Source organism: Haliaeetus albicilla, chromosome 2 (assembly GCF_947461875.1).
Source record: "Haliaeetus albicilla chromosome 2, bHalAlb1.1, whole genome shotgun sequence".
NCBI classification, from domain to species: domain Eukaryota; kingdom Metazoa; phylum Chordata; class Aves; order Accipitriformes; family Accipitridae; genus Haliaeetus; species Haliaeetus albicilla.
The window spans coordinates 29,552,617-29,579,890 of NC_091484.1; the positions used below are offsets into that span (position 1 = coordinate 29,552,617).

A 27,274-nucleotide genomic window follows, 5' to 3' on the forward strand; every position below is an offset into this window, starting at 1 on the left:
GTTAAGTTCTCCGCTAGCTGCAGAAATTGCTGTGTGATGCTCTTTGATTTGTATTACTTAGGAAGACTGATGCACAGAGATCCATTTTGTCAGAGATAAATTGGTAAAACCTAGAAGCAAAGAAAGAAGTAATGAAAAAAAGTCTTACTATATCAAAATACATTAAAACTTCTGAGTCTTCCCAATTCTTTCTCACAATACTTTTACTGTTAGTGAAATCAGGAAAGTAGCCATATACATAAGGTGTTCCTTTATTATTCAGCTGGTCTTACACAGGCATCTGTTCAGAATCTTCTGTGCTGATTTCAAGATAAAAATCTTAGTTGTGTGAGCTCCAAAAATGCTAAAACCAGCTTCTAACTAGCTTTGCTTTTCATTGAGAGAATTGTTTAATTAAATCCCAGCCAAAAAGATTATACAAGTTATAGGCAAGTCTTAATCACTGGTGATGATGAAGAAGCCAGGGAAAAAAAAAAAATCACACTCAGTTCTTAAATATCATGTTGAGTTTTTCAGGATTTGCAAATTATCAACGTCCTCTTGTTACAAATCTTTCCTCCCGTCTCCGCAGTACTCCTGTTACAAAATATGCTCATTTTATTGTTAGATAAATAGGTATGCTTACACTGATTTGGAGTGCGTTCTTAGAGTAGACATCTGTCCAATAGCTCCTGATATGAAGAAGATAAGCATATCATGTTCTCTGGACAATGCGCTGCTGGGTGTTGACTAACTCTCCACCCATCTGAGAAAATGTGAGCATAACTAGCTGTAGCACAGGCTACCTCATCATCTGGAAGTGCCATAATAAGCATCCTGGATACAGAAAACAGAGATCGCATCATTGCATATTAACTTTTCACTGTTGAGGTGCTTGAAGTTACAGATTAAAAGGCTTTTTCTTAAATTTTAATCTTATTCATCAGTGGGGAAAGGCTTGAGTGTAATACAGTAAAAAGAATACCCAAAGTTTCAAGTAAGAACTGTGCATAAATTCTTCCCTTTGTAGAGAAATAATATGTCCTATATACATTAAGCCTTTGCCTATTTTATTGTTATGGTCAGTGACATCTTCTGAGGCATCACTAGCAGAAGAGCTAAGCAACTCTGTCCTTTAGCTCATTAAGATACCATGTCTTCTTTCTTGACAGGAGCAAAATTTTGCTTTTATTGTTTCCTCTAAGAAAAAAAACCCTGCTGTTTAACTCCTTATATGTACAAGACAAATGATTGCCTTGAACACTTCAAAGCCTCGGGGATTAGAAGGCAAAGATGCTAACGTTATGGCTGCTTCTGCCTTTTTTAAAAAATCAAGCGGACACATTTAAGACTTATAGGTCACTGTGCCTCAGGGTCCAGCTCTACTTCAACCCCAAGCATACACCACATGGGATTCTTGAGTCCCTGTAAACTACAGTAGGCATACATCAGATATTTCAGGCGTTCTGCTTGCCTCAGATGCAGAAAAATCACGATTTTTTTCCTTCCTCAGTAACAGCAGCAGTCTGCTTAAGGACAAATAATTAACAAATCCCATCTGCTAAGGGATCTACCTCCCTCAGCTGACCCTTACTGCCCACTATCTATTGCCGTTCCTCTGAGGTGCAGGTCAATGCGTGTGTAGTCCCGTACCTCCGCTCAGAAGGGTAAGAAGGGCATTTGTAGCCACTGGTGCTTGAGTATAATGACTCCAGATTAACAGCCAGGAGATTAATGTGGAATAAACCTAGAACTCATTCAAACTTAATTCTCTTTGCTTCTGAAGCTTTCTCAGAAAACACAATTTCCTCAGAACAGCTTCTTCCTTCCCTCCTACTCTGTGCCTTTTCTAAACAGCGTACTGTAGCAGATGCCAGGGTTTCTGCTGAAGAGTGGAAACCTTGTTGTAATTGGTCTTTTGCTATCAGACATCAAGATTCAGGATGCAGTGGGGACAGTATGCTGGTCACTGAGTGGGAAAGGGAAACCTTTTTTCCCCAGACCATGGGGCAGCTCCACTTGCATCCCAGACCCACTTCTTGTGTTGAGGGTCTCCACCTGCCTTCCCCACGTGAAAGGAAGCATGGAGCCCAGGCTCAGCCCCAGCACTCGTGTTTGATGCAGAGATCCCAAGGCCCCTGTCCTTCGAGGAGTGCTGCCGCAGAAGTGAGGTTCAAACAGACGTGTATGTTGCAACTGGGAAAGCATACGGGGAAAGGAAGCCCCGGCACCACACCGTAAGGCTCCTGGCTGCCGTGTCCCCAAGTCGGGTGAGAGAAGCTCTGTCAGTTTTGTTGCTCCATCCGCTCAGCTCTGGGGATCAGTTTAGACTGGGGGGAGGCTGCAGTGCCTGGGGGATGAGGACCCAGAAGGGATGTTGTGTTTGCGCAGACACTTGTCCTCTGCGCTGCACACAAAGCACCCCTGAGTTGGCTGGAGCGGGCTGTGTTGGTGACACCAGCCAAAGCTTTGCCTCAACAGTGGTAGCAATCAGCCAAGCCTTCCGCCTTCAAAGCTGTCAGCAGTGTTCAGAGCCGCTGAATGGTGTACGTGGAACCAGCAACTAAGTAAGGAGAGCACTACATTTCCCAGTTCATAGGTAACTCCTGTATTACATCTCACATCTGGGTCTCTAGAACTGGCATTCAAAACCCTAAAGCTTTTCTGATGAATTCACGGTCTGCAGTAGCTATGAAGCAATGCCCTTTGCTGCTGCATTAGAGACCCGATTGAAACAGCACTGTTGCAATCTTTACATACAGACCCTTTATTTGGGAAAGCTCTTACAAACGGAGCAGGACTGAAGTGGCAGTATGAAGTCAGGTTTTACATTCCCAGCTTCCCAAAAGAATTAGGGTCATAGCTCTCCAGCAACCACCGTATTAGACCACATGGGTGGAGAATACAAATGGGTAAATGACAGTTTTGGAAGCCTTTACAGTCTCTGCCCTGGTTAATAAACACAGAGCAGATTTTGGGCTTAAACATATTTCTCTGCTATTGCTTTTGGTACTTAAGGTCTTCAGGATTCCTACAGCCTGCCCTCACCTCTTCTTGCATTTCAGTTTTTTGTATGCTTGGTCTTTCATATTAAGGTTGTGTTCTGTCTTATCCTCCATTTTCTCTTCCACAATAACCCTAAGAATGGTCCTTCAGGGTACGCACAATTAGCCTGATTTCTGCCAACCAGGCTACCAGCTTGACCAGCCTGCTGAAGTTATTGGGATTTCATTATACACACCAGATTTAGTTCTTCACGAGCCTCCCACAGTTTCTTAATTACATCTTTTTCTCCACATATTATTATTCCTTAACTGGCCCCAAATTAAACTGAGATTAAAAAAAAATATTTAATCACATTCCTTTCTTACTTGTGGTTGTCTAGCATCCATATAAAACAAAAGACGCCTTATAATAGCCTTGTATATTTGAAGCTTGGAACTGAAAATTATCCACAAAGATAATAACAGTCAACCCTGCTGTGTTCCTGGTCTTAATTTAATAGAATAATGGCAATGCAAGCCTGGTAAGGACCTCCTGGGATCACACAGTCCTTTTTTGTCTCTGAAGGATAGGGCTATTATACCTAGACCATGTCTAATAATTTGTCTAGCTTGATCTTAAAACCCTTCCATAAACAGTCCTCCTCTGGGTAGCACATTTAGGCACTGCGCCACAGATAATTCCTAATAGCAAACCCCAGAATATCTCCAATGCAAATTCATTGAGTTCATCAGTCTCTTTTGCAAGGGTCTTTGAGAACAAATTACCACCTTTCTCTTTAACAGGCTTTTGAATACTGGATTATTATTACATCTTCCTTCTAGTTTTCTCTTTCCTATACCAAACAAAGCTTCAACCTTTTCTCAAAAGTCACGGCTTTGGCTCTTGTTTTCTGGACATGTTTTCTTTACCTCCTACCTTTTTGACTTCCATCCTCTGGAGTTCTCCCAGTTTGGCAACACTTCAGAAAGTGTGGTGCCCAAAACAGTTCAGTGCCAATGTGGGCATCCCAGGGCCAAGCAGGAAAGGATAATTACCTTGCATATGTTACCTACAACACTTCTGTCAGCACTGCACAGCATGAGATTTGCTTAGTTGTGTAACAGTATCATGACAATTTCATTTGTCATGACTCCATTAGAGCAATCACATCTCCTCATTCCCTATTTTATAATTTATTTTTTAATTTCCCTTTCTGAAGGATAAGTGTTTGTACTTGAGTACTGAATTTTCCCTTGTTGGTTTTGGGACTTTTGTGATGTTTCTCAATATGGTTCTGAATTTTGATCCTGTATCTCAAAGAGCTTGTAATTCCTCCTAGCCTCATGTTTTTGAAAGCCTGCGTGTTTCATGATTTGAGTTGTTAATGAAAATCCTGAGTAGAAATATAATTTCTGCAGAGCCCTGTTTTTAATGCCTTCCCAGTTTAACATCAAACCATGTGAGTGTGTGCTCACTGTATAATGACTCTGGGTAGATACACGTTTCTTTTGTTTCTTTAAGAGACTGTTAGGCAGGACCATGTCAAAAGCCTTAGCAGAGTCAAGACGTATCTACTGCTTCTCCTTTATCCATGAGAACAATTATCCTGTCAAAGAAGGAAACAAGGTTAGTTTCACATGAATTATTCTTGACAAATCTACTCCTGCTGTTTTTATTAGCTTATTATTCTCTAGGTACTTTATACATTGATTCTTTAATAATTTAGTCTCTTGTATCTTTCAGGATAACACAGATAGACTTGTTATCTCCCTGAACCTTCCTTTTGAAGAATGGGTTCTGTGGGTTTTCTTCTAGTTCCTGGAGAACCTTCTCCTCTTTTGTTACCAGTGAGTGTTAATGGTTCAGATACTGCTTCAGTTTCTTAGATATTCCAGGGTAAATTCCACCAGGCTACTCTAACTTTAATACACATAACACATGAAATATTTCCTAACCTCTTCTTTCCCTACTCAGACTCGTGCATCTGTGCTCTTGTAAACAACCTAATTGCTTTAGGCATTTGCTCACAATTTATGTCATGCCTGAAGCAAAGATGTCAATGAATATCTTGGCTTTCTCATCATGGTCTATTATTTGCAATCTTCCCCTATTAAGGAATGGGACTGAATTTTACTTTGCCTTTTTCTGCTCTTGTAATGTTCATACAATCTTTTCACATTAATTTTTATCACCCTCAGTAGTAGTAAGTCATTGTGTACTATATCTTTCTAGGCTCAACCACACACTTTTGGTCTACTTTTGTTCTACTCAGCTTTAGCCAGATGTCCTTGTTCCTAATTTGTAAATAAATCATTTTTTAACATTCAAGACTTCAAAGAGCTTCTGCTGCAGCTATTCCCTCTTATGCCGATTTCTTTCTTCTTCATAGCATGATAATTTGCTGTTGTGTCTTAAATACAATTTCTTTCAGTAATTGCTCTCTCTCCTGCACTTCTTTATCCTTAAATTATCTTCCCAAGAGAATCTACTTGCAAACTCCCTGAGTTTATCAACGTCTGCTTTACTGAAGCCCATTATCTCTATTTTGCTTCTCTCGTGCTGTCCTTTTCTTAAAACAGTGAACAATGATCAATAGCTTTGCAGCCATTTCATCCCCCGTAGTCCCTGGAATCTATCATTTTTACAGAATTTGGGCCAGTGTGTTAAGAAACCCTTGTGTCTGGAAGCTGCTGTAGTTTCTGGTGAAACAAAAGAGATTTAAAAGCCTGCAAAGCATGTTATGCTTGAGCCTGGATACAACAATAGATGTACTACTTGATAAGGGTCACCATTACTCCAGAAATTTGCAGAGGTGATCCGCTTAATTCTGATGTGTTGTGGCAGCCAAGTTGCAACACACACATGGAGAAGTAATGTTAATCCATTTTGTTACTTAAGGAAGTCTAAACCAGTCAATGCAGCTACTCCAGCAGAGTTTAGGTTTTCTAAGGTGTTAGCAGTCACCACTCACATTATTCAAGCATACAAACTTCTGTACTGTATGACTTCTTCTTAGCTTCTTCATAACTGCAGAGAGATATTCATATTGGTATCTTTCAGCCTTATGGTGAACTGCATCCAGTCCAACAGTTATGGAGGGACTATACAATAATTAAGTCATTCCTCTATTTGGTGACCCAAAATGCTCCTCAAAGCTAGAATATCTGAGGAAAAAAGGGGAGCACTCCCCACATAAATTCCTTACCTGTTCAGGTTAGAAAAAAATCTAAATATGGCACTATTAGTAGTCTCTTTTATGTCAGACTGACAGATTTTAAATGGCTTCCAGGAGGCCACCACTTTAATATTTCATCTATCTTCTCATTATTGTTAGACCTGGAAGCTCAGTGCTGGATGACAGAAATATTTGTACAGTTAAACACCAGGAGAGAGCTACGGAAATAAAAACACATGTCAGGAAACTGTCTGAAAGGGGAATTCACTTCAGATAGAAATCTCCCTTCAAGCCATAAAATGGAAAGCTGCCTAGATCCATTCTTTTCTAACTTTACTCTCTCTTATCTGTCAGCCCAGTGATTTGGCTTGTCATTCCCCTGGCAGAATTTTAAGCAGGTTTAGACGTCTGCTCTCCATCCCTACATAAACACCACATGTGCAGAACTGTTAATGACAATTAGACTTTAAAAGCCTGCTGTAGGAAATCTCACCCAGAAGCTCAGTGAATGTGACAACCATCTCACTTGCCAATATACCTCCCTCAACAGGAAGTTTATGAAGATGAAAAAAATCTATGCTCTCTTAATCATTGGCTACTAGAAGCCATCAATGAATAAGGAGAAGCTCTTTCATGTCCCCTGAGACCACTGTACTTCCCAGAGGCATAGGACTACGAGTATCTTTGTTTACTGGCTCCCAACAACTACATCATAGCTTTTTTTTTTTTTTTTTTTAAGATGTTTATTGAGGTCTTTCTGAAAAGCCTCACTGAAAGGCTGCTTCAAAACCCTCCTCCTCTGATAGTTAAACTCCTTCTTGTTTTTAGCCTGAATTTCATCATGGGCAACATACTACCATTTTGTTCAGTTGCAAGTGTGGCCTTTAATCATTCTGTCTCCTCCCTAGTATAGACACAGATCTATACTTAGATCTGTCTCATACTTGTGAACAGCAACTATACACCATTTCAGCCTTCATTCTGCTAAAAAAGCCAGAGTGACCTAGGCTTTCCTCATAAAATAGACTCTCCATTCCCATTCTATGCCTCTGCTCCAATTTTAACAGACCTTTTTTGAGCATGACTGACCAGTTCTACTGCAGACAGACTTATGACCTTGGACTGTGGTCAATACACCCTTAGCCCTATTGAAACTACCAACCCCACATTCACAGCTGCCCACTTCTATCACTTAAGTCTTCTACTACAACATTCTAATCATTCTCTGCATTTTTTTTTCTTATTTTCTGTACAGACATTGTTAATACAAATGTTCATTAGGCTCAGTCCCAAATCCACTCCTTTATTTACCTTACCATCAACTCTATTACCTTTCCTCTAGCCCCATGCACCCCCTTTGACAACAGCACATTGTTGCCTCCCCTTTTGCTAGATCCTTGCTTACTGTATAATAATTGTATTAACCTACTCTTGGGCTACATGGGAAATTACCAGTTATGCTACTGCAGCTGTACAAACAAGTGACAGCTACTTTACATCCTCTAGCTACAGACGTGCTTTTCTCATCAAAGAACAGTAGTGAGTTTCTCCATGGTGAGCAATGTGTTACAAACCCATGTTGTATTTTTTCCCATTTCCATTTATCTTCAACTCCCCTATTAATCTTTTCTTCAATATTTGTTTTAAATCTTTGCATCCTACTGAAGGTCATACTAATGGTCAGTAATGGAGTGCTTCATTATTTCTCTATTTGTTAAACAGGTCCTATATGTGCTGTTCTCCAACCACACAATATTGCCTAATTTGATAACTGCACAGATAAGTATCACTAACAGAATTGCAGTTTCATTTGCCAACTTTTATGATCCCACTTAAACTGCGTATTAAATAATTAAAGTTTTGCTCCAACCCAAACCCAGAATGTGGTAATTTGTTCTTCTTCACTCGTTTCCATTACCCTGTTTCAGTGCCACATTCTGTAACTACTATGTCACTTAAAATTGAGCCAAAATATTAATTTTTATTTTCACTAGACCTAGATTATGCTTAATTTCCTGAATACTTTTTGATCTTCTCCTTACCTGATTAAAAAAAAAAACCAAAAAACAACAAAAAGCAACCAAACATTTTTTCTTTGCTCTTTGTTACTTATGTAGCTAAAGGGATTTTACCTTTGTTACAATAGTAGTTGATTTCTTCTGCAAGATCCTAGTCACCTTAATTTTAGGAACTGTGACTTTATTCCTCATGCTTTCTGACAAAACAGGGCTTTTTATAGAGAGGCAAGTTACAAGAAGAATTCGAAAGATAAGGTCCTTCAGGCATATTGGCAGAACGGATTTTTGGTTAGCATGGACCTGACACATTTCAGTTACTCATGGAAAAAACGGAGCTGCCTCTTTTTCTGTCTCTCTCTTCCCATCCTCAAGATGCAGAAGCCCTGGGAAGAGAGAGGCTAATGGTGCAAATTGTACACCCCGCAGGGGCAGATGAAGCCCTGCACTGACTGGGAAGAGCTGGAAGGGATGAGCTGCACAACCTTGTACCGGTGACTCCATCTTACAACATGTGAGCAAGATTGCACTAGGCAATGGTAATCAGGGGACTGTGACTCCCTTAGCCATCACTGCTCTTCTGTAAAAACACACCAGCTCCTCATGCTGTTCCCCACAAGGATGAGAGAGGGATGTGTTATACCTAAATCGAGAGACTGCTATCCATATGGAGGCTCCTCCTGTATGAGGGCTGTGTTAGGAACTATTGCATGAGTGTGGTTCTCCTTTGGCCTGTCAGGTAAGGAGGGAAAAATGCTTATCCTTCTGTTGACCCCTATCTATCCCCTTACACTGCAATTTCAGTTTAGGCTTGGACCTAAAGCACCAGATCAGACAGTTTCTGCTTCCATGACCAAGGTTGGGGCATGAACCCCACAGCGAGGGATGAAAAGGGCACTGCCTGGTGCTTTCCACAGCATCAGGCAATGCGCAGAATGTTTCTGCCAGCAGAAGCCCATCTAGAAATTTAGTGTTTCTAGTAAAATATGTGAGCAGTATACAAAAGAAGAACAGAATCCTGCTGAGTATTGAATGCTCCAATAACATCTTAGTAAATTGGTTTCTGATCCAGGCTTCTGAAAACTTTATGCTCATCAGAAAAGGTTGCCACAGCCTGCAGGAACACATCCATAACATACAGCAGAAAATGAGACTTTCTATGCTTCTACAAATGCTGCAGTCCCAAGGGCTCTCAGAGCAATTAGTGGTAACCAACTGAGATACACAAGTAGGTGTGCCTCTTCTTTCACCTTAGATGCTTTTCTGATACAGGTTTCCAGTTAAATGCATGACCCATCAGCCTTTTTACTGCTGGTGGCCCTTCTGGGAGATAGATGCACATAACAAAGGGAGTTGTAGCATGGTTATCTGGACAAGCCAATAGCTATTAAATGTGTAGCAACCAAGGGATCCAAAATACCATGCTACAAAGGTGGGGGGCACGGGGGAAAGAGCAGGGTGTTGTTCAGACATTGGGCCCATTTCGCTCCTTGCACCATGACCCACAAACCCACACTGTATTGAGGTAGTTGTACCTGTGCTAGTTCTGATTTATTAGCAAGGCTGCAGAGGCATGAATCACAGTGTAAACCCTTCTCCACATGGTCTGAAACTGCAGCAAAGGGCTTCCAGGTTGGACACAGGGAATAATTTGCTCATGGGAACAACAGCAGAGACGGCTGCCTGCAGAGGCGACTCTTCTTGGTGGTGGTTTTTAAAATGTGGTCAGGAACAGCCCTGACCTCTTGCAGCCAGAAGGTGGGTGAGAAGTTTGTTTGTCCTCCCTCTTGGTGCTGTGTTGCTGTTTCTGAAGACTGGTGACTACCCACAGCAACAGGTGGTGGATGGTACAGCTTGTGTTAGAGACTGTCTTGCCGTTTCACTACTATCATTATCCAGGTTGTACTATCTTGAGCAATATTTTCTGTATTTCACTTTCAGTGTTAGGGTAGAGAGAAGTTAGCTGCCTCATTTAAAGTCAGTGAAATCCTTCACTATTTCCTTTAGTAGGAGCAGCGCCGTACTTCACTAGTCCTTGATGATTTTATCTTTGTCTTCCTCGCATTCCCTTGTGTCCCCTTGTTTCTCTTCTCCCTTCTTGTACTGTTGTAGTTCGTTCTTATCCTGCAGAAGTTATAAAGCTACTTTGCTTGAAGGTGCTTGTGTTTTGCATGTTTAGTCCCCCCCAAAACCATTACACCACTCTGTCCTGATGCTGCAAAAACCACTGAAGATAGAACCCAAACCTGTGGACTTGTGAGCACGTTTTGAAGAACACAAATCTCTCTAATCAAACCCTCAACAACCAGGACTGAGATCATTCAGTGCATCGCAGCACCATGCCCATTACTTCTGGTGAATCTTGGGCCTGGGTCTTTCACCTATCCTTACCTCAAGGTAGTGACTAGGGCTGCTTTTAAGCCACAATGGCATTGTATTATTCAAAGGATATCAGAAGAAATAAGAAAATAAGATGTAGCAGGGTTAAAGTCAAATTTGAACATCCAGCTTGCAACAGCTTCCTTAGGCAAAGGAAATCCTCTCGTCCAACACTGGTTTTGTCGCTCCTTTTTATAGATACTGGCCAGCCACAGTTACCCTAAAAGTACCTGTCTTTCACCTCTGTTCCTCCTGCTCCTTGCCTTTGGGAGGATTACATTTGTTTTCTCCTAAGCATTTCTTTCCCTGGACTTACAAACCTTGTCAGGGTTGGAAATAGCTCCTTTGAAAATCCAACACTAGGCCAATGATTATTAAGGGTACGTTTTAATAACAGTGAGCTGGTTCCATTTTCATCATAGACAGTAAAGACTTACAAGAACACTTAACAGGCATCTTTGCATGATTTCATTATTAGTTGTATTCCTCAGGATGTCCAAATCAAAAACCCCTGGGATTAAGGGGATAAGGAATAGAAATGTTTGATTATAACAAAATCTATTCTGTAAAAACAGGCTGAAGTGCAACAACTGCTGCTCAGACTTATGATTTATTAGCATGCACTCATCAAAACAGAAGTGCAACAGACTTGATGACACTGCTTTTTCTGCTACAAGACCAAAGACAAAACAGAAAATAAGAAGAGATTAATATATTAGATTGAGTTATTTTTAAAACATTTATTTGGTGGTTGAGTAGCAAAGTGTCTTCTCAGATTCACAAAAATCTCTGAGATCTTAAACAGCAAGATTGTTTTATAATAGAGATCAGTTATTTACAGCAGCCAGAGAAATTTGTTGCTACTGAAAAGCAATATGATAGTAACATATCACACAAACCATTTGTTCTTACATTGCGTTATATTCCACCTGAAGCTGAACTGAAACACAGGACTGAATTTGGTCCAAAGCCTCCGAGTCTTTTGCAATTAAAATGCAAAACCTGATCCTGCAGATTTTATGTCATAATACCATGTTTATTACAAGAAGCAGCCCCCCATAGTTTATTAGACCTAAACAGTTTCAAATCATTTAGTTGCAGAATATAATATTAGACAGTGGTGGAGAAAAAAAAAGAAATTGGGAAGTACAGCTAAGGGGAGGGGATAGTAATGGTGAAGAGGTAATTAGGAAGTCCTTATAGGCTATTACAGGCCTATGGGAGTGCTAGAGGAGAAAAAGGCTTGCTGCAGAACACAAAGGATGCAGCATAGACAAAGTGCAGCCTGAAGAGGAGAGGACCAGAGAGAGAAAAAGCAAGTCAGTATGAAAGACTTAATTTATGTTGAAGAAAGATATGATCCTTGATTTGCAGCAGGTATAAACTGCCCCATCTCCACTGGCCTGCTACCCTAACTAACACCAGCTGAGAAATTGCTATACCTTGTTTTTCCACAGGTAAATACTGAAGAAAGCCGTGTACAGCCTTGTTCTCCATTATGTATCACATTAGCAGGGGCCATTCCTGAAGCTCTCATTTCTCTCAATTAATTTCAGCTGAATCTCATAGATCTATATTTAGAAATAAAATGAGATTAATGCCAGCTGCTACACTGGTTTCCCAGAATTTACAAGGCACTTTACCACGGCTTCTGAAGTCACATACTCATCATCCTGTCTCCATGGAACAAAGCATGGACGGGGCTGTTGCTTGCGCATATCTGGAGCCATTGCACATGAAAACAAATGAGTGCTATTATACTGTAATAAGAATGAACACAGCTGCTGAAGGAACCATTAAACATGTCACAGCTAGAGCTTCAGAGATTCCTGATGGTTGCTCACACTCATTCTGAAGCCACATTATGTTGCAATATGATGTAGCTCTCATGGGGTATATATAGTGTGAAGGGCAGCTGTGTACTAGCCCTGGGAGGGTCGGCTCTGTGATACACAATGCTCTTTCCCTCCTCGTTAGTTACGATAATTTACTATGCATACTGGGAATCAAACAGCAAAATACATAGGAAAGCACTGTATCATTAATGGTTTATGCATGGATTATGATTCTTTAGTCCTGGCCCAAAAACTAACAGATACTTTATTTTACTATTTAAAAAACCGGCACTAGTCCCGTCAGGAGCACAGTATCAGATGCTGCAGGATGTAAAGAGGATTAGAGGGAAGGAAAGGCCAGAGAAGTAAAAGAGAGGGGTTTATGAATTCCTCCTGTATAAAGAATGATTAGCCCAATGATATGTTAAGCAAAAATGTTCACGATTTACACAAAGAAACTGATATCTAAGTAGGAATCAGGCCTTGATGAAACATTCATTGCAGTTTCACCTACATCAGAGAAAGGAAAAGGACAGCTTTCAGTTAGATCAGCTTGCTGCAGGGCTGCATGTTTGCCAATGCTGCAGAAGGCAGGTTACAGTAGTGCATAGCTGGAGTGGGAAGAAAGGATGAGGGCTCACTGCTTTCAGTAGCTTTTAGATGTATTCTGGATGAAAGCGCCCATGAAATCATGATTTCAGTAGGCGAGGCCTCCTGCTCTGTACTGCTACAGATGAGCAATGTGAATTGATTCTTGCTTAAAACTTACGTTAAAGGTTGTCACCTCACTCAGCCCAGCCTTTTTCCTCCTCCTTTATCCATGATTCCCATTCAGGCTGCGGGAGCTCTGTGTGTATCAAAGGTAAAGGAGCAAAAGGAAAGCCTGAAAGTCTTCTGAAATACATCCTACCTGCTAAGAACAAGAGACTAATGTCTGTATGTTAAAGACTGTATGCTTGAGACTAAACATACCACTTTGCAACAAATGTGAGGAACAGTGAACATGGAGAGAAATGCCTCAGAAATCTCAGGTCCACAGGTACAACAGTGTTAAACACAGCAGTGTGCAGATAACCGAACAGCACAATGAGGCGATGGGCGAGAGATGCAAACCCACCACTCCCCAACCCACCGCTCCAGAGGAAGAGAAGAACCTGCTCTTGCAAGGTGCCAGGGACCACCTTCACTCCTCACCTGTAGGCCTTGAGCATGTACCAGTTGGTATTGATATTGCTTTTAGATTCGCACCATTTTGACTGAAGAGAGTCAAAGGCGTAAGAAAACAGAAGCCACACACGTTTGTATTAAAGGCTTAATTCTGATCTTCATTATGGGGATGTAGTTACTTGCACTGATGCATCTGGTCTTCGCTGAGGGAAGGAAACCATCTGAGATGAAAATACGTTCTTCACATAGCAAAATGTCTACACAGAGACAGGAGATTTTTTTAAAAAGGTTCTGCATTTACTCTTTTCAGGCACCACAACACAGCACGAAAGTCTTCCCCATTAAAGAGGAAATAATGTATAAAGTGATTTTTTAAAAATTATTACAGAACAGGGTATTTTATAGATGACTGTGTTATTTTTGAGTGGATGGTTATTTTCTCTGCCAGAGCAAATACAAGGTACCTCTTGTCAGACAAGCTGTTTGGAATTTTTGCTTTGTCATCAGCTCAATTTCTAAAAATAAATAAAATTAAGAAAGTATTGCCTAAAATTTATATCCTGCCACAAGCTAATGGACACATCCCACTTACTCACATGAGTATTGCTACAAACAACCATAAACTGAAGCCAACGCTGGGAGAGGCATCCCCTATATTTAATCTTACATACTGAATATGTATTTTGATAGCAATAATATTACTCAGTGCATAAAACTAAAGATCAATAAGTCTGCACCGTGTCCAGATCTTGAATAAATAGTTTATGGTCTGGCTGACTTAAAATTACTAGGAAAAAGTGATGGCATAGTTGGGAGTAAATATTTAATGGGATAGCGAGGTCTCCCGTGTCCGTATTTTTACACAATACCGTGTGCTGTGTTTGGCTGGGTCGCAGGCTGTTTGCAGCCTGTTTCTGCACAGGGGTGTTTCAGTATGCAGTATGAATTCCTGAAGGCTATGACAACACCGACAGCATCTACCATTTCTTTGCGAATAGAAAAGATTTATCCTTGATTATTGTACAGTGCCCCTCCACCTGGAGCTCTTCTCCTAGCTTTAGATGGAGGCATCGGTAACACGGCGGGCTAAATCTATGTTGGCAGGGTGCCCTGGCATTCAGCGCCCCCCGCACCCACCCCGGACCTCTTCCCACACACGAACGCGTGATCCACACGGGATCGAGCCACGGCTCCTCCCGCGGCGGGATGCGATCCCCCCTCACACCCAGCCGCCGGCCACCGCTGGGGGCCTGCCCCGCCCGGCTCCACGCGTGGAGCGGGGACTCAGGCTGGGGACGACGAGCTGCCGCCGGCAGCCCCCGCTAGTGCTCTGGGGGTTTTGGTTTTGGGGTTTTTTTTTTTTTTGCTTTTCTTAACATGCTTTGGCTTTGGGGAGGCGGTTCCCCGTAGGCAGAGCGGTGCCTGGGCCACAATAAGCCGCCGGGCCGACACCGTAACCCGAGGGCGGGACGAGGGCGGGAGGCCCCCCGCCCCTTCTCCCCGGGGAGCTGCCTCCCCTCGCCGGCTGAGGCGGCCGCCGCCGCCTCCCGCCTCCCCCTCCCCGCCGGGCGGCGGCCGAGGGCCGCCTCCTTCCCCTCAGGGCGGGCGTTGGGGCCGCGGCCGCCTCCCTCCCGCCGGGGCTGGCCTAGGGTGGGCGCGCAGGAGCCGGGGGCTGCCGGCGGATGAGCGCGGCCCGGCGGAGGCTGCGGATGAGCCGGGTGAAGGCGCTGGTGGCGTACTGCCTGCTCCTGGGGCTGTCCTTCCCCCTCCTGCTGCTGCTGCCGCTCCTCTGAGATGCGCCGGGCGACGGCTCGTCCCCGCCGCGGGGGGACGGGCGGGAGGAGCCGGCGGGAGCCCCGCTTCGCCACCCGGCGTGCGGCCGGCGGCGGCAGCAGCAGCAGCAGCAGCAGCAGCAGCAGCAGCCCGCGGGACTGACGCCCCGGCGGGGGACGATGAGGCGCTCGGGCGGGCTTTGCAGCGGTGCCACCCAGCCTGCGCGGGCGGGCGGGCTGCCTCTCCCCGCGGGGGGGCCCGGCCGCGGCCCCGGCCGCGCTCTGCCCCTGCGGGTGTGATGCCGCCGCCGCCGCCGCGCTCGCCGCTCCCCCTTCCCGGCTGACGGGGACGCCAGGCAGAGCCGAGGCGCCGCGGCGCCCCTTTCGCCTTCCCAAGTCGGGCTTCGGCGGCTCGGGGCCGGGGCCGGCGGCGCCTCTCTCCCGAGGCGGCCCAGATGGGCCAGCGGCCGCGGGCACTGCCACCGCAGCCCCCTCACCGCGGGGCCGGCGGGCCGCGCCGCGCCGCCCTCCCGGCCCCGGCCCCGGCCCCAGCGCCGCGGGGCCGCCGCGGGCCCCTCGCCTCCGCGCCCGCCGGGCGGCGGCCGTAGCCGGAGGCAGCTGCCGGCCGCGGCGCTCGCGTTGCTGCAACCCCGCCGCTCCGCGGGGCGGAGTGTGTCCCCGCCGGCTTGCCGTGCGGGGAGGCGGGCCGGGGGCCGGCTGAGATGGGAGAGAGCATGTCCAAGAGGCTGAAGCTGCAGCTGGGCGGCGAGGCGGAGATGGAGGAGCGGGCTTTCGCCAACCCCTACCCCGACTACCAGCCCCAGGCGGCCGGAGCCGCGGCAGCCCCCAGCGCGGCGGACGCCCAGCGGGACAGGGCGCCGCTCCCGCCGGAGGAGGAGTCCCTCCCCTTCGGCGCCGATGGGAAGGTGAGTCCCGGGCGGCGGGCGCGCAGGCGGGCGCCGCGTCCTGGCCCCCCGGGCCCTGCCTCGCTCGCGGGGCGCTCCTCCCCGCAGGGGCGGCCCCGCGGCGCGGGCGGCCGCGGGCGCTGCCCCGGGGCGGCCTCCGGCGGGGCGCCCTGAGCCCGGCCGCGGCCTCCGGCGGCCCGGGGCGGCGGCCCGCGGCCTGTCCGCGCCGCTGCGGAGCGCTGCGCCGGCCCCCGCCCGCCGGCTGTGCCGCGGGCGGCGTGGGCAGAGGCAGCGGCCTCCGGGGCTCCGGAGAGTAGAGGCGGGAGGGGTGAGCCGAGGGAAGGAGCGGGAGCTCAGCCCGGCCGCACGGCTTGGAGCCGGTGGAAGTGACTGCCGTCAGCTGTTTATTTGCCCGCTGAGTGCGAGTGAGCGCGGTGGCGGGCCAGGAGGTAGTGCTGCCTGCGCTGCAGTTACCCCGGCGGTTCTGTCACGCCGCCGACAAGTCGCCTGAGTTTCACCAAGGAAACCACACAGGGAAGGGAAGGGAAGGGAAGAGATGAGTGCGCGTCTCATAAAGATGAGTTTCTCCTCAGGCGACAGCAACACTAGGGCTTTAGGTGATGCTGGACCGTTCTCTCCAAGGCGCGTGTTTACACCTTTATAGATTCAGGTGCACCATGATAGGCACCTGGCAGTCGGTTCGGGTCTGTCTGGCGGTGCTGGTCGCACGAGGTTCACAGTCTTCCTGCTCTGCTTATCTCCTCGACGCCACACGCTGCTGGCCGGGGAGCTATGTGCGTTTTAGGCATTAAGCACAGAAGCTGCTCTGGCCTGTTACCACGCAGGCTGGCTTAAGCTGCAGAAGGAATACCAGAATATGGACCTTCTGTCACTTTAGTCCCTGAGCAGCCTTATCTTTCAGTACGGTGCTGCTTCGTCATCTTTTGGATGAAAAACACTGCGTGGTGACATTGCTAGAAGCACAGATGCACTGGGTGGGAAGTTTACTTTCCGAACTCACTGGACTGTATGCTGGGATGAATAAAGGAGAGCCTTTAACCTCAGCTCTGTACTTTTCTGTTTGTGGCAATAAAGAATAACCTTGACTTACTGACAGGGTGGGGCGAGGATGGTGATGCCCAGTGATGAGAGCAGCATTCTTCCTGAGCATCGTTAAGAATGAGCAGGACAGCATCAGCTCACCATCAGTCCGAGCTGATGAAAGGTTTCACTAGGTTGTTGCAACTGAGGTTTGTGAAGTTGTGTGTGGCTAAGCAGAACACACAAAAGAGAATAGTTGGGAGACTGGTGTCTTACTGCTACAGCTAATTGCAGCTGTCAGAAGCAGAACTTGGCACTTGAAAAGGGTTAAAAGGCAAGGGTAAGTTTGGAAGTGAAATCTGCTTTTTACAAAAATCCCTGGTAGTATACTCCGTGCTGGTAAAACTAAATTATTTATTTATTTATTTATTTATTTATTGGAAAGAGAACTGTGATTTCTTTGTTCTTTTGTATCTGGCTCAGTATATAAAAAACATCCAAGTATGATGAGTTAAGTATGAAGGCAGAGAAGAGATGGCAGAACAGCTATAGCTATATGTTGTTAAATTGGTAAAAAAACGTACCAAGAACTTTCTTCTAAGGCCTTCTGTAGGCCAGTTGTCCTTCTTATGTACCTGTTTTAGATCCCACACTTCGTTTTTTTTAAAGAGAAAATAAGCCTTCTTTTACTGCTGTCCTAGGTTGACTACAGCTTTGCGAAGTGAAAACTGATACTGGAGGAAGGTGAACTTCCTTAAAAATTTTGGTTTTTAGAGAATACTAGCTGTATTGCAGAATAGTTCAACTCCAATTTACATCAGATTTAATTCTTGAATGAATACAAATTCAGAGACATTGTTCTGTGGCAGAGCTGAAATGAGTTAGTCAAGAATTTCTAGTCCTATATTCACAGTGGGAATGTTTGTTCTGCTGTGGTGTAGATGAGTATGCTATTTTACAGTGGGTGCAAATGTTTTTTCCCAGGATCAATGGTGGATGACATTCCTTGTTACCGTGTGGCAGTTGGCAGCTATTTGTGCAGCTTTGTTCAGAAAATATCTTTGAGCACCTGAGTAGCTGTGTATCTGATAAAAGGTGGTGTCTGGGCTTTGTTACCTACGAAAGTATGAAGCTCCTCTGGAAAAAAATAATCTTCTGTACCGCATTAAAGTGATGTAACTACAGCAACTTTCAGTGGTCTTTGAATTGTTTCAGTTCCGTGCATTTCATAGGAGAAGGCAGATGTGAGTGTACATTTTCTTTTGTTTCTGCATCTGCAAAATCTGAGGAATTGTCTTATATGTTTCTGGGCTAGAACATAGCTAAGAGTATATTCATGTGTATTTATATTCTTTGCAGCATTTGCGTATTGTCAGTCCTAGTACTATCTTGACTTTTAGGAGACTTTGTAGTGAGTATTTTGGGGTGCTTTTGTTGTTGTTTGTAGTTTGGGTTTTGGTTTTTTTTGCATTTAACAGACTCCAGTCCTGTCAGAGGAATGTCTTTGCCTACCTAAAGCCCCAGTGAATACAAAAGGACTTTACATAGGTTAGGAAGTCTGTTCTGTAAACCACTGTACACTATAGCACAAGTTTCCTAAAAACGAGAGCAGCTTTCAGAAGCCCTCAGTGCACTACATAATTTCTTCCTCCCATCTGCTGTTGTGTGGAGCGGTGAGCACTGAGTGACTCATGTCATGACAGCTAGAGGTGTGGAGGGCTCTGCCGTTGTCATGGAAGGTAATGCATTATTAATCCCTCCATTTGATTTCATAAGCTGCCATGATTGCCATCTAATATTCATCCAGCTGATAAAAGGACAAGAAACTCTTCAAGTCATTGTCTGAAATGTGAAACAATTGGGACAAAGTGCTGCATATGGAAGCGTGTGTTTATATGCATAAGGTACAGTTCAGGAAGCTAGAAGGTATGGGAACAGGAGAAGAGAAAACAAGATTTTTGGACTGCTGATTGCCTTCTTAAAAACAGTCACAGTAAATACTACAGTTATCTAGGTGGGCTCTGCTCATGTAGTTGAAATTCAGTTTTTCTTAACTAGATTTCTTCACACTCAAAATATCTTGGACTTGAATTGCTTCTGTAACTTGTTTGAGAAAGCTGAATGTAATAATCCATTGGACAGTATTAATTCTAGATCAATAAGAAAAATAATTTTAAATTTAAGTCTTTGTTTAAAAAATTGCAAATCTTTCAATTAAATAAATATGTATCACTATGGACCCCATAGCGATACCTTAGCCTGAAAAAGTACCTACAGATGTTATCTCGGAGTGGTCCAAAATTTTTCAAAATGGAAATGTAAATGGTCAAAGGGACAGAGAAATTAATAGACAGCTATAGACTCAGAACAAAGCATATTCCCTAGTTCATGGGAAAACCAGATTGTCTGTTAAGTTTCATTTAATTTTTAATTCACTGTAGTTGTTTATTGGGGAAAGTATTAATATTTGAAAAGCAGATGTTCTTTTGATAGTTTCCCCTGCATTGTAGGCAACTCTAGTTATAAACTCATCTATTCTTAAATGTGGCAATATCAGGCTATGGGCCTGTGCAGGCTGGGAACCAAAGACTAACTTGTCTGAGCAGTATTGTGCTTTGCTTTCCCACCTGAACTGTAGCCGAGGCAACCTATAGCTGCAGTTAAAGTCAAGATTATTGACGTTGTGTTGCCCATTATCTGTAGGTGGGGGACTGAGAATGGGGAGGTCTGCACAGGCTTGCATAAAGTGGAGGCAGCCAGTTGTCCTGGCTCAGAAACTGTTCATCAAAACCTTCGTGTGGTAGAGAGCTACGAAGCTGTAATGGATTTTCTGGGAAGGGGAAGGGTGAGGTGAACTTGCTGGTAAAGGGTGGCGATGGCTTGTTCAAGGACCTGCCTCCGTGGGTGACCCACCAATATCAACCTCAGATTGCTCACCATCCTCGGAGCCACCACAGCTCTGTGGCTGCATCCATCGCATAGTCAGGTGTGATTTGGGAGCTGCTTTCACACCGTCTGTGGGACAGTGACTTGGGAACCAAAGGCAGGCTGATATTACCTGCTTATCCAGGGAGAGGTGGAAGCAAGCCTGTTCCTAGACAACCTGATGTGGATTTTGTGTGTGTGCAAGAAAAGCATCCTTGGCATCAAGACATTAGCACATCCCAGCCCTCAGTTTAAGATTGTCTGGATTTGTTGTGGAATCACAGGGTAGTCTTTGACAGCACCAAAACTGGATTCAGACTTTATGGATAGGTCACTAGGATACCCAAACAGTAACTTATTTTTAGGCCAGTTCTTTCTTGATTAAGTTTTTTCTGACTTGGCATAATGTTTTAAGAATATTAGTAAAAGGTGGTATATTCTGACAAGTGTATACCATGTACTTAATTAGGCCATGCAGGGGGCTCCTTACAGGGAACCTGTTTTAAAGCTAATGATGCTTATTTGCAGAGATATCACTTAATGGGGATACAGAATATTTACTTACGTTATCTTTTGGGTGGTTTAGTGGTGTTTAGTTTCCTGGTGCTTTCTCAATCTCCTGTTAGTTCTGATAATTCCTTTATGTGGCTTTTCAGTCTTCGTCTTCCTTTAAAATGTATCTAAAGAATTATAGCTGAAGTTTTTTGTTATTGCCTCACTCTTCATTCCCTTCCCTGTGGTAATTTTTATATTTGTTGGGTTGTCTCACTGGGCATTTTACTTGTCTTGCTGAGAGCAGCAAGTACCTTCTGTTCTGAGACTGATTCTGCAACCACTTACACTAATGTGAATCATACCGCTCATTGCACTGGAGACAAAATTGAACCTCCAGAGCCAGTAAATATTTTTTCCCACTTTTTTTGCCAGAGATGTGGGATGGGGTAGCTGCATTTCTTGAGATTACCACTTTTTTGACCGTTTCCTGGCACCCCATCTCAGGTGTGTGCTATTTTAGTAGAGGATTCTGAGTACTGCAAATCATGTTTCTGTTGAAGGAAAGTTTATTTTGTTTTTTGTGAGTTTTGGTCAAAATTGAGTGTGAGAATCAGTTTATTGTACTTCATTGTCCATTACTAACTCATGGCAGTTAGTGTACACAGCCTGAGAGAAAGAACTGCTACTTCTTTCCTGCAGCGCACATCAGCATCAAATGCTGCTTAGCACTTTTCTGATGCTTTTATATTGAAAGCCTTTCCTGTTATTCAGGACAACACTTTAACCACATGGTTAAGCCTATTTGGTTTTAGTCAACCATTTCTGAATGAAGATACTTTTATAAATCAAAACCCAAGTTCTGATAAAATTCTCTCACGTCCATCTACTCTTTGCTAGTTTCTAGTTATATCTTGCAGACCTGTGAGTTAATGAGTTGTTACTCTGGCTAGTTGAATGGGCAAGTGCAATACCAGGTACTCATTTTCTGGTGAAAATAAATTACATTTGGGTTCTAACTGCACAACACTGATATGCTGTCAAGGTCAGTATGTGGAATATACCTGCTGTCTGTGCATCAAAATAATTTAGACAGTATTAGCAGAGGCTTTAGCTTTTTTTACAACTGGTAGACCACCTCGAAATGTCTCAGCTATGGTAGAGACCTCTGTGTAGCAAGTGACTTTAAATCGTAGTCACAACAGACTTCTGTTTTCTTTGTTTTCAAGAAGTAGCATGCTGGTGTTAGGCTACCTGGAGGACCAGTGATTTTCAGTACTGTTCTTTTGTTTTATCAGCCTCCATTTCTGAAAACATAGGATAATGTTCCTCGGTGTCTGTTAATCATGTTTATTTTTGTAACCAATAATCTGAAGCTTTTTGATGACTCTTTATGATTATCTAAATCTTTAGGCTTTGGTTTTTTGCAACCTAATCACCAATGAGACAAGTAGCTCCTTTTACACACAAATGCACTAGAGGCACAGTCTGATTATTTCTTACATGCTTTAAACAATTCTTTCTGTAACTTGAATGGATTGCCTTTTAATGCTGTTTTTCATGCCCTTATCTCCTCTGAAGTAGGGTGATGCCTGCATTTAAAGCCTATTCCTAAGTTGGCATTTGTAGCAGTAGCAGTGTAATAGTTTGCCTACAGCTATAGATTTTTCTCTATCTCTCTTTCCCTCCCGTCCCCCTTTTTTTCTCTTCTTCTTTTTTTTATTTTTTTCCCCCACTATCACATGTATGGCACTAGGTGCCAGATCACTGAAAAACAGAGCAATGTGTTCTACAGACAGCAGTGTTTCAGATAATTTATTAAGCATGTGGTTTTGCAGAACTGGCATTCGTTTCTGGAAAGACCTAACTGAATAGTAGCAGAGAGCCATGTTTAACTGTTTGGCAGGCTGGGTGATGGGGTGGTTTCTTAGTATCTGGTATTTTCAGAGAAGAAAAAAAAAGCTGCTCTTGGAGCTGTAACAGTCTTTTGATTTAGGTAAAAACAAAGTAGAACTTGTTTTTCTGTACAAAAAGGGAGGTCACTTCCCAGCTGACCTTGCTAGATTCTGTGTCTGGGATCCTACTGCCATTCCTTCTGTCTGCTCTTGCAGGAGCTCTGGGGAGGTGAGCGTGAGACCTCATCCTGCTTCAGTAAACCCGTGCTCCAGTGCATGGGCGTGAAACCTGGCTCCCTTACAGTCGGTGGCAGAGTTCCCAATGATTTCAGTATGGCCAGGATTTCTCGTTTCAGTAGAGCTGTGAGTCATCCCCCACCCCGTTCTCCCTTACCAGTGTCCCTCGTGCAGTCTTCTATGCAAGTTTGGTTTTTGAATGAGTCCTTGCTGCAGTGCCAGCTTGAGCTGTATTTTCTTCTCTGTGAGATGCACTTTGGCTGAAAGAAAACCCAGCACCATGTTACGTCTCCTGTTCTGCACATCACCAACAATAACGTCACTTTTCTTTGACATATCTGTCTCTTCTTAACCTGATTTGAACGGAGATGAGATGAAATAAGTGCATTTTGCTTGTTCGGTAGGTAGCACTGTGTGTATAGGCCATCTCCTTGCTGCTTCTGCAGAATCAATTGCTTCCTTCTTCAGTCTAATTTTGTGCATAGCATCAGTCCCCTAAGAGCTGATGAAGTAAAATAGGGTTAATAGCAAATTAGGGTTAATGACAAGATGGTTGTTTTGGCAGCTGGTGGTGGCAAGAAAGACTGGTACGTTGGCAACTTGTGAAGAAGTTGAGCTCAGGTCTCCATTGTCCAGCCATGAGTCCGCACAAGTTACTTGGCGTAGATGTGTCGTGATACAAATAAAAACTGAGAGGTGTTTTTGAAAAACACATTGGTATCTAAATGTCTTTGGCAAAAGGCAAATGAGATAACTCACACTGTGTCTGTCAAACCAGAGTATTGCTTCTAACCACAAAAGGAGTGCCATGAGGTCTCATGGTTGCATTGTCAGACTTATGTAAGCACTGTGATATCTGGTCCAAATGTGCATGCAAGACTTAAGTTACAGGCTTCTCTTACCTACCAGAAATGATGATATGAAACACATAAATAGCAGCTGCTTATTGCCTTACCTGCTCTTGGTGCTGGTTTGTTTTAGAGCCACGGCTGTAAAGCTGGATATGGCTGTAATGGAGAGGTAGGTCAATAAGAATTGGTACCTTATTGTAATATCAACTGCAAGTGAAATGTGCATTTCTTTTAGGAGATTTTTATTTGCATCATGGTGTATTTTTTGTAACGTGGGTGTAGTTTTAGTGCTGGGTTTACAAAAGAAGATGATTTAAGTTCTTTTTAGGAACCCCACAAACGAAAGAAAGCAGATAGGGGAAACAGGTATTGCTGACAAGGACAGCGTAACTTGGACACCATGCCATTAGTGCCAAAGGTGAGCGATGTTACATGTACGCTCACATTCCTTACATTTTCATTGGCTTTAAAAGGCTTTGGATTGGGATGTAGCTTTGCATACCACCTCACTGCAATGGAAAAAGTGATATGGTTCAAATAAATCACAAAACAATTAATTTGCAAAACCAACATATTTGTATTTTTCTGCACTACTTTTGTTTCATGCTGATAACGAGCCTTTCTTGTTACCATAATCAATATGATGTGGGGTTCTGTTGGGTATAATGGGGAATGAGCTCTCATTTTTTGTCTTTTGCCAGTGTAAAACTTGAGCAGTGGTTGGGATGATAGTGGTTGTTCTTCCTGCAGCAGCAGAGGAGTAATGCAGCAGTTGAATTCCTGGAGAGAGCCTTTTCTAGTTAAAGATCTCTTCAGCTCCTGTTACCACCCAGCCCGTTGTGAACCAGGAGTAAGTGTGATACTGGATATCAGAGGTCAGGCTTCCTGGTTTTTGTTTGTCCTTGCAGGAATAACAAGAGTCACCTGCAGAAAAAGCTGAATGCCAGCTGGAATCATCCTCATGAAATGAATATGCTTCTCATGAAAATCAGTCCACGCTCAACATGAATTAGTGTGCTTTATGCTCAGCTGTAATGCCACCATAAGATTCCTTGAAGAACATTTATAAATCTTCTAAAGCCACCTTTCAACATTCATTTCTCTATGTGATTAATTTATTCTAGTGCATGTAAGCATCTGTTATAAGCTTATAGTGGAATTCTATCAAAGGAACAGTGACAGTGCTAGGTTGTTAAAGCTTCAGAGTAACAAAAAAAAAAAAAACAACCACAAAGAGGCAGTGGTGGAGGAGTAGGTAGCTGGGGAAAACTTTGTTGCCACAAAACCTATTCACACTGACATAAGCTTGGGAGTAGCTTTGTTTGGGCTGATTAATAATAATAATAATGATGATGTAATAAAATCATTTCATGTGTGCTTTTCCAAGCAGTGAATCAAGATAGGTAAGTTACAGTTGCCATTGTAGAGAGGGATATGCAAACCTGAGCTAAATTGTTTGTATGGGACTGAGGTTTAAAGCAGAACCCAAGTGTCCCGATGTCCTACCACTCCTCTCCTGCCTCTAAGTAATTTGATCTGATGTTTGATAAAAAATACCCTGATTTGGTAACAGCAGGTGTATTGTCAGAACAAAAAGATAACCAGCCTGCTTGTGGTGTGCAGTAGGTAAATAAACCGGGAGTCTGAAACCTTAGTTCACTCTTGTCAGATAAGCTCAGCGCTATGCCTGGGTGCATCCACGTGGATATCCTCACGCTGTTTCGCCATATGCCTTAGCGTTGGCATAGCTGTCTTTTGAAGGAGAGAAGCCTTGCCCTTGGGAAGGGTTTTGCTTTGTGTTGAGACTTCACTGAACTAGGCAAAAGGGAGAGGGGGATATTGTGTGTGTGTGGTACAGTTTCCTAAAAAAAAACATGCCATATTAAGGCCAAAGAGTAATAGCCATCAGATGCTTACTGTGTTTGGTTGCTATTTCTAGTTACTGGAGAGGTTAAAGGGGCTCTAGCTCTTTCCTAGAGTGGTACGTGTGCGACATGAGATATAATGGCAAAATTTCCTTTTTCCTTCCTCCTACCATCATAAAATGGACTTGAACTGTTGACTCTGGAGACTTTTGGTGTGTCAGAGGACTTGTGTAATTCCTATTATCTTTCTGATTTCTGAATCTGTTGAATAGATGTTCGAGTTCACTGATTTTTATTTGAAGTTCTGCTCTGAATAATAGTCCAAAATGTGTATTTTGAGTAATCAGTTGCATGGTGGCAACCAGGACCCGTCATTTATCTGAACCCTTCTGTTTTGAGATGTGTTGTAATCAAACAGGATCTTACCTTCCTAATGAGCTAATTTCTCCTTCTCCAATTAAAAAAAAGTCATAAATGTAGATGTATTTAACATCAAACTAAGCCTTCTCTGGTCTGATTTATACCAGCTGCTATCTGGGAGCAGGCTGGGGAAGCAAGAGGTGGAAGGAGATCAAGCACTGTTCAGAAAACAGTAGCTTATTCTCAGTGTAAGCTGACAAGTAGCCAAATTGCGTAATGCCATTTTTCTGATGACCACTGCATTGTGGCTCTTGGTTTGGGATAGGGAAGCTCTGCTGGCTTCCATGGTCCTAGAGAGTTTCTCCTCTGGCTGTTCCTGGGTAACTAAGATCCAGGTGGCAAGTGATGTATGTCTGGCGCTTTCTGTAGGTGATGGGAAACACATTCAGGAAATATTTTGGGGTGGCATAAGCTTTGTGTACATCACTGTTTTGTCAGAATGATGCAATTATCTGATAATGGTAAAGCTTTTCCTGTGTTAATAGAAAAAGCTGATCAGTAAGTGATACTGTTTAATAAAAAAAAAAAATAATCATTTTTGATTCTTGTTCCTCATAGTCTCACTCAAATGTAGAATTGTCCTGTGAAGGAACTTCATGAATACACTTCCCATGGGAGTTAATAGGGCAATAAATTCCAGTTAATTGACTGTTTCCACGTTCCATAGGCTTAAGGGAGTAATCAGTAGCGTATCTTCCTATACTCATACAGTATACTGAATGAGAGAGAAATGTTGGCAAGCATCCTCTGCTATATTTCATATATAGCATCTATGTAAACTTTTCTTGGTCAAAAGTAAAAGCAAGCAATATGTAAAATTAAAGATTTGTTTCTTCACCTTCATGCATGAGCTGAAGCTGCTGAGCTACTTTTACTTGCCCTCTTTGTGTCTAGCTCTTTCTTCCAGGTAGTTGTTCTTTAATACGTCACTGCATTTAACAACGTCCTTTCTTGATAAAGCATGTAAATCCTAATATTGTTTTGGGGAGAGGAGAGAGCAAGAAGCAGGAGGAAGGGCGTTTAGGCAACTTGCCTTCCATGCGGTGATCACAAACTGGGACATCAAAAGAAGTCTTGGGTTTAAGAAGAAAATGTGAATACATCATGGATGATGTGATTGAGCACATCATTAAAGGTGATGGCTTGGCTTTGACTTGATTGTCTCAAATATGAGCATTTATTTTCCTTTAGCTATTTCTGCCTCCATAGTGCCACAAAGGATGTGCAGGGACCTTGTGATGAGAGCAAGCACCTGTAACATGGGGCTTGCGGGTTCACTGTGCTGTCTTCATCTATAACATCATCTTGGTACCAGGACCCTGAATGGAGTGCTGGT

The 27,274-nt window shown here is 43.6% G+C and overlaps 1 protein-coding gene across 1 annotated transcript in view; it reads left to right on the forward strand.

The window, feature by feature from the left end:
* The first annotated feature begins 15,099 nt into the window (after positions 1–15,099).
* Positions 15,100–27,274, forward strand: part of LANCL2 (LanC like glutathione S-transferase 2) — a 33,327-nt gene continuing 21,152 nt past the window's right edge. Inside the window, exon 1 of the mRNA XM_069812095.1 lies at positions 15,100–16,233. Within this exon, the coding sequence (XP_069668196.1) occupies positions 16,030–16,233 (204 nt within the window). The 5' untranslated portion in view covers positions 15,100–16,029. The remainder of the gene's footprint in view (positions 16,234–27,274) is intronic.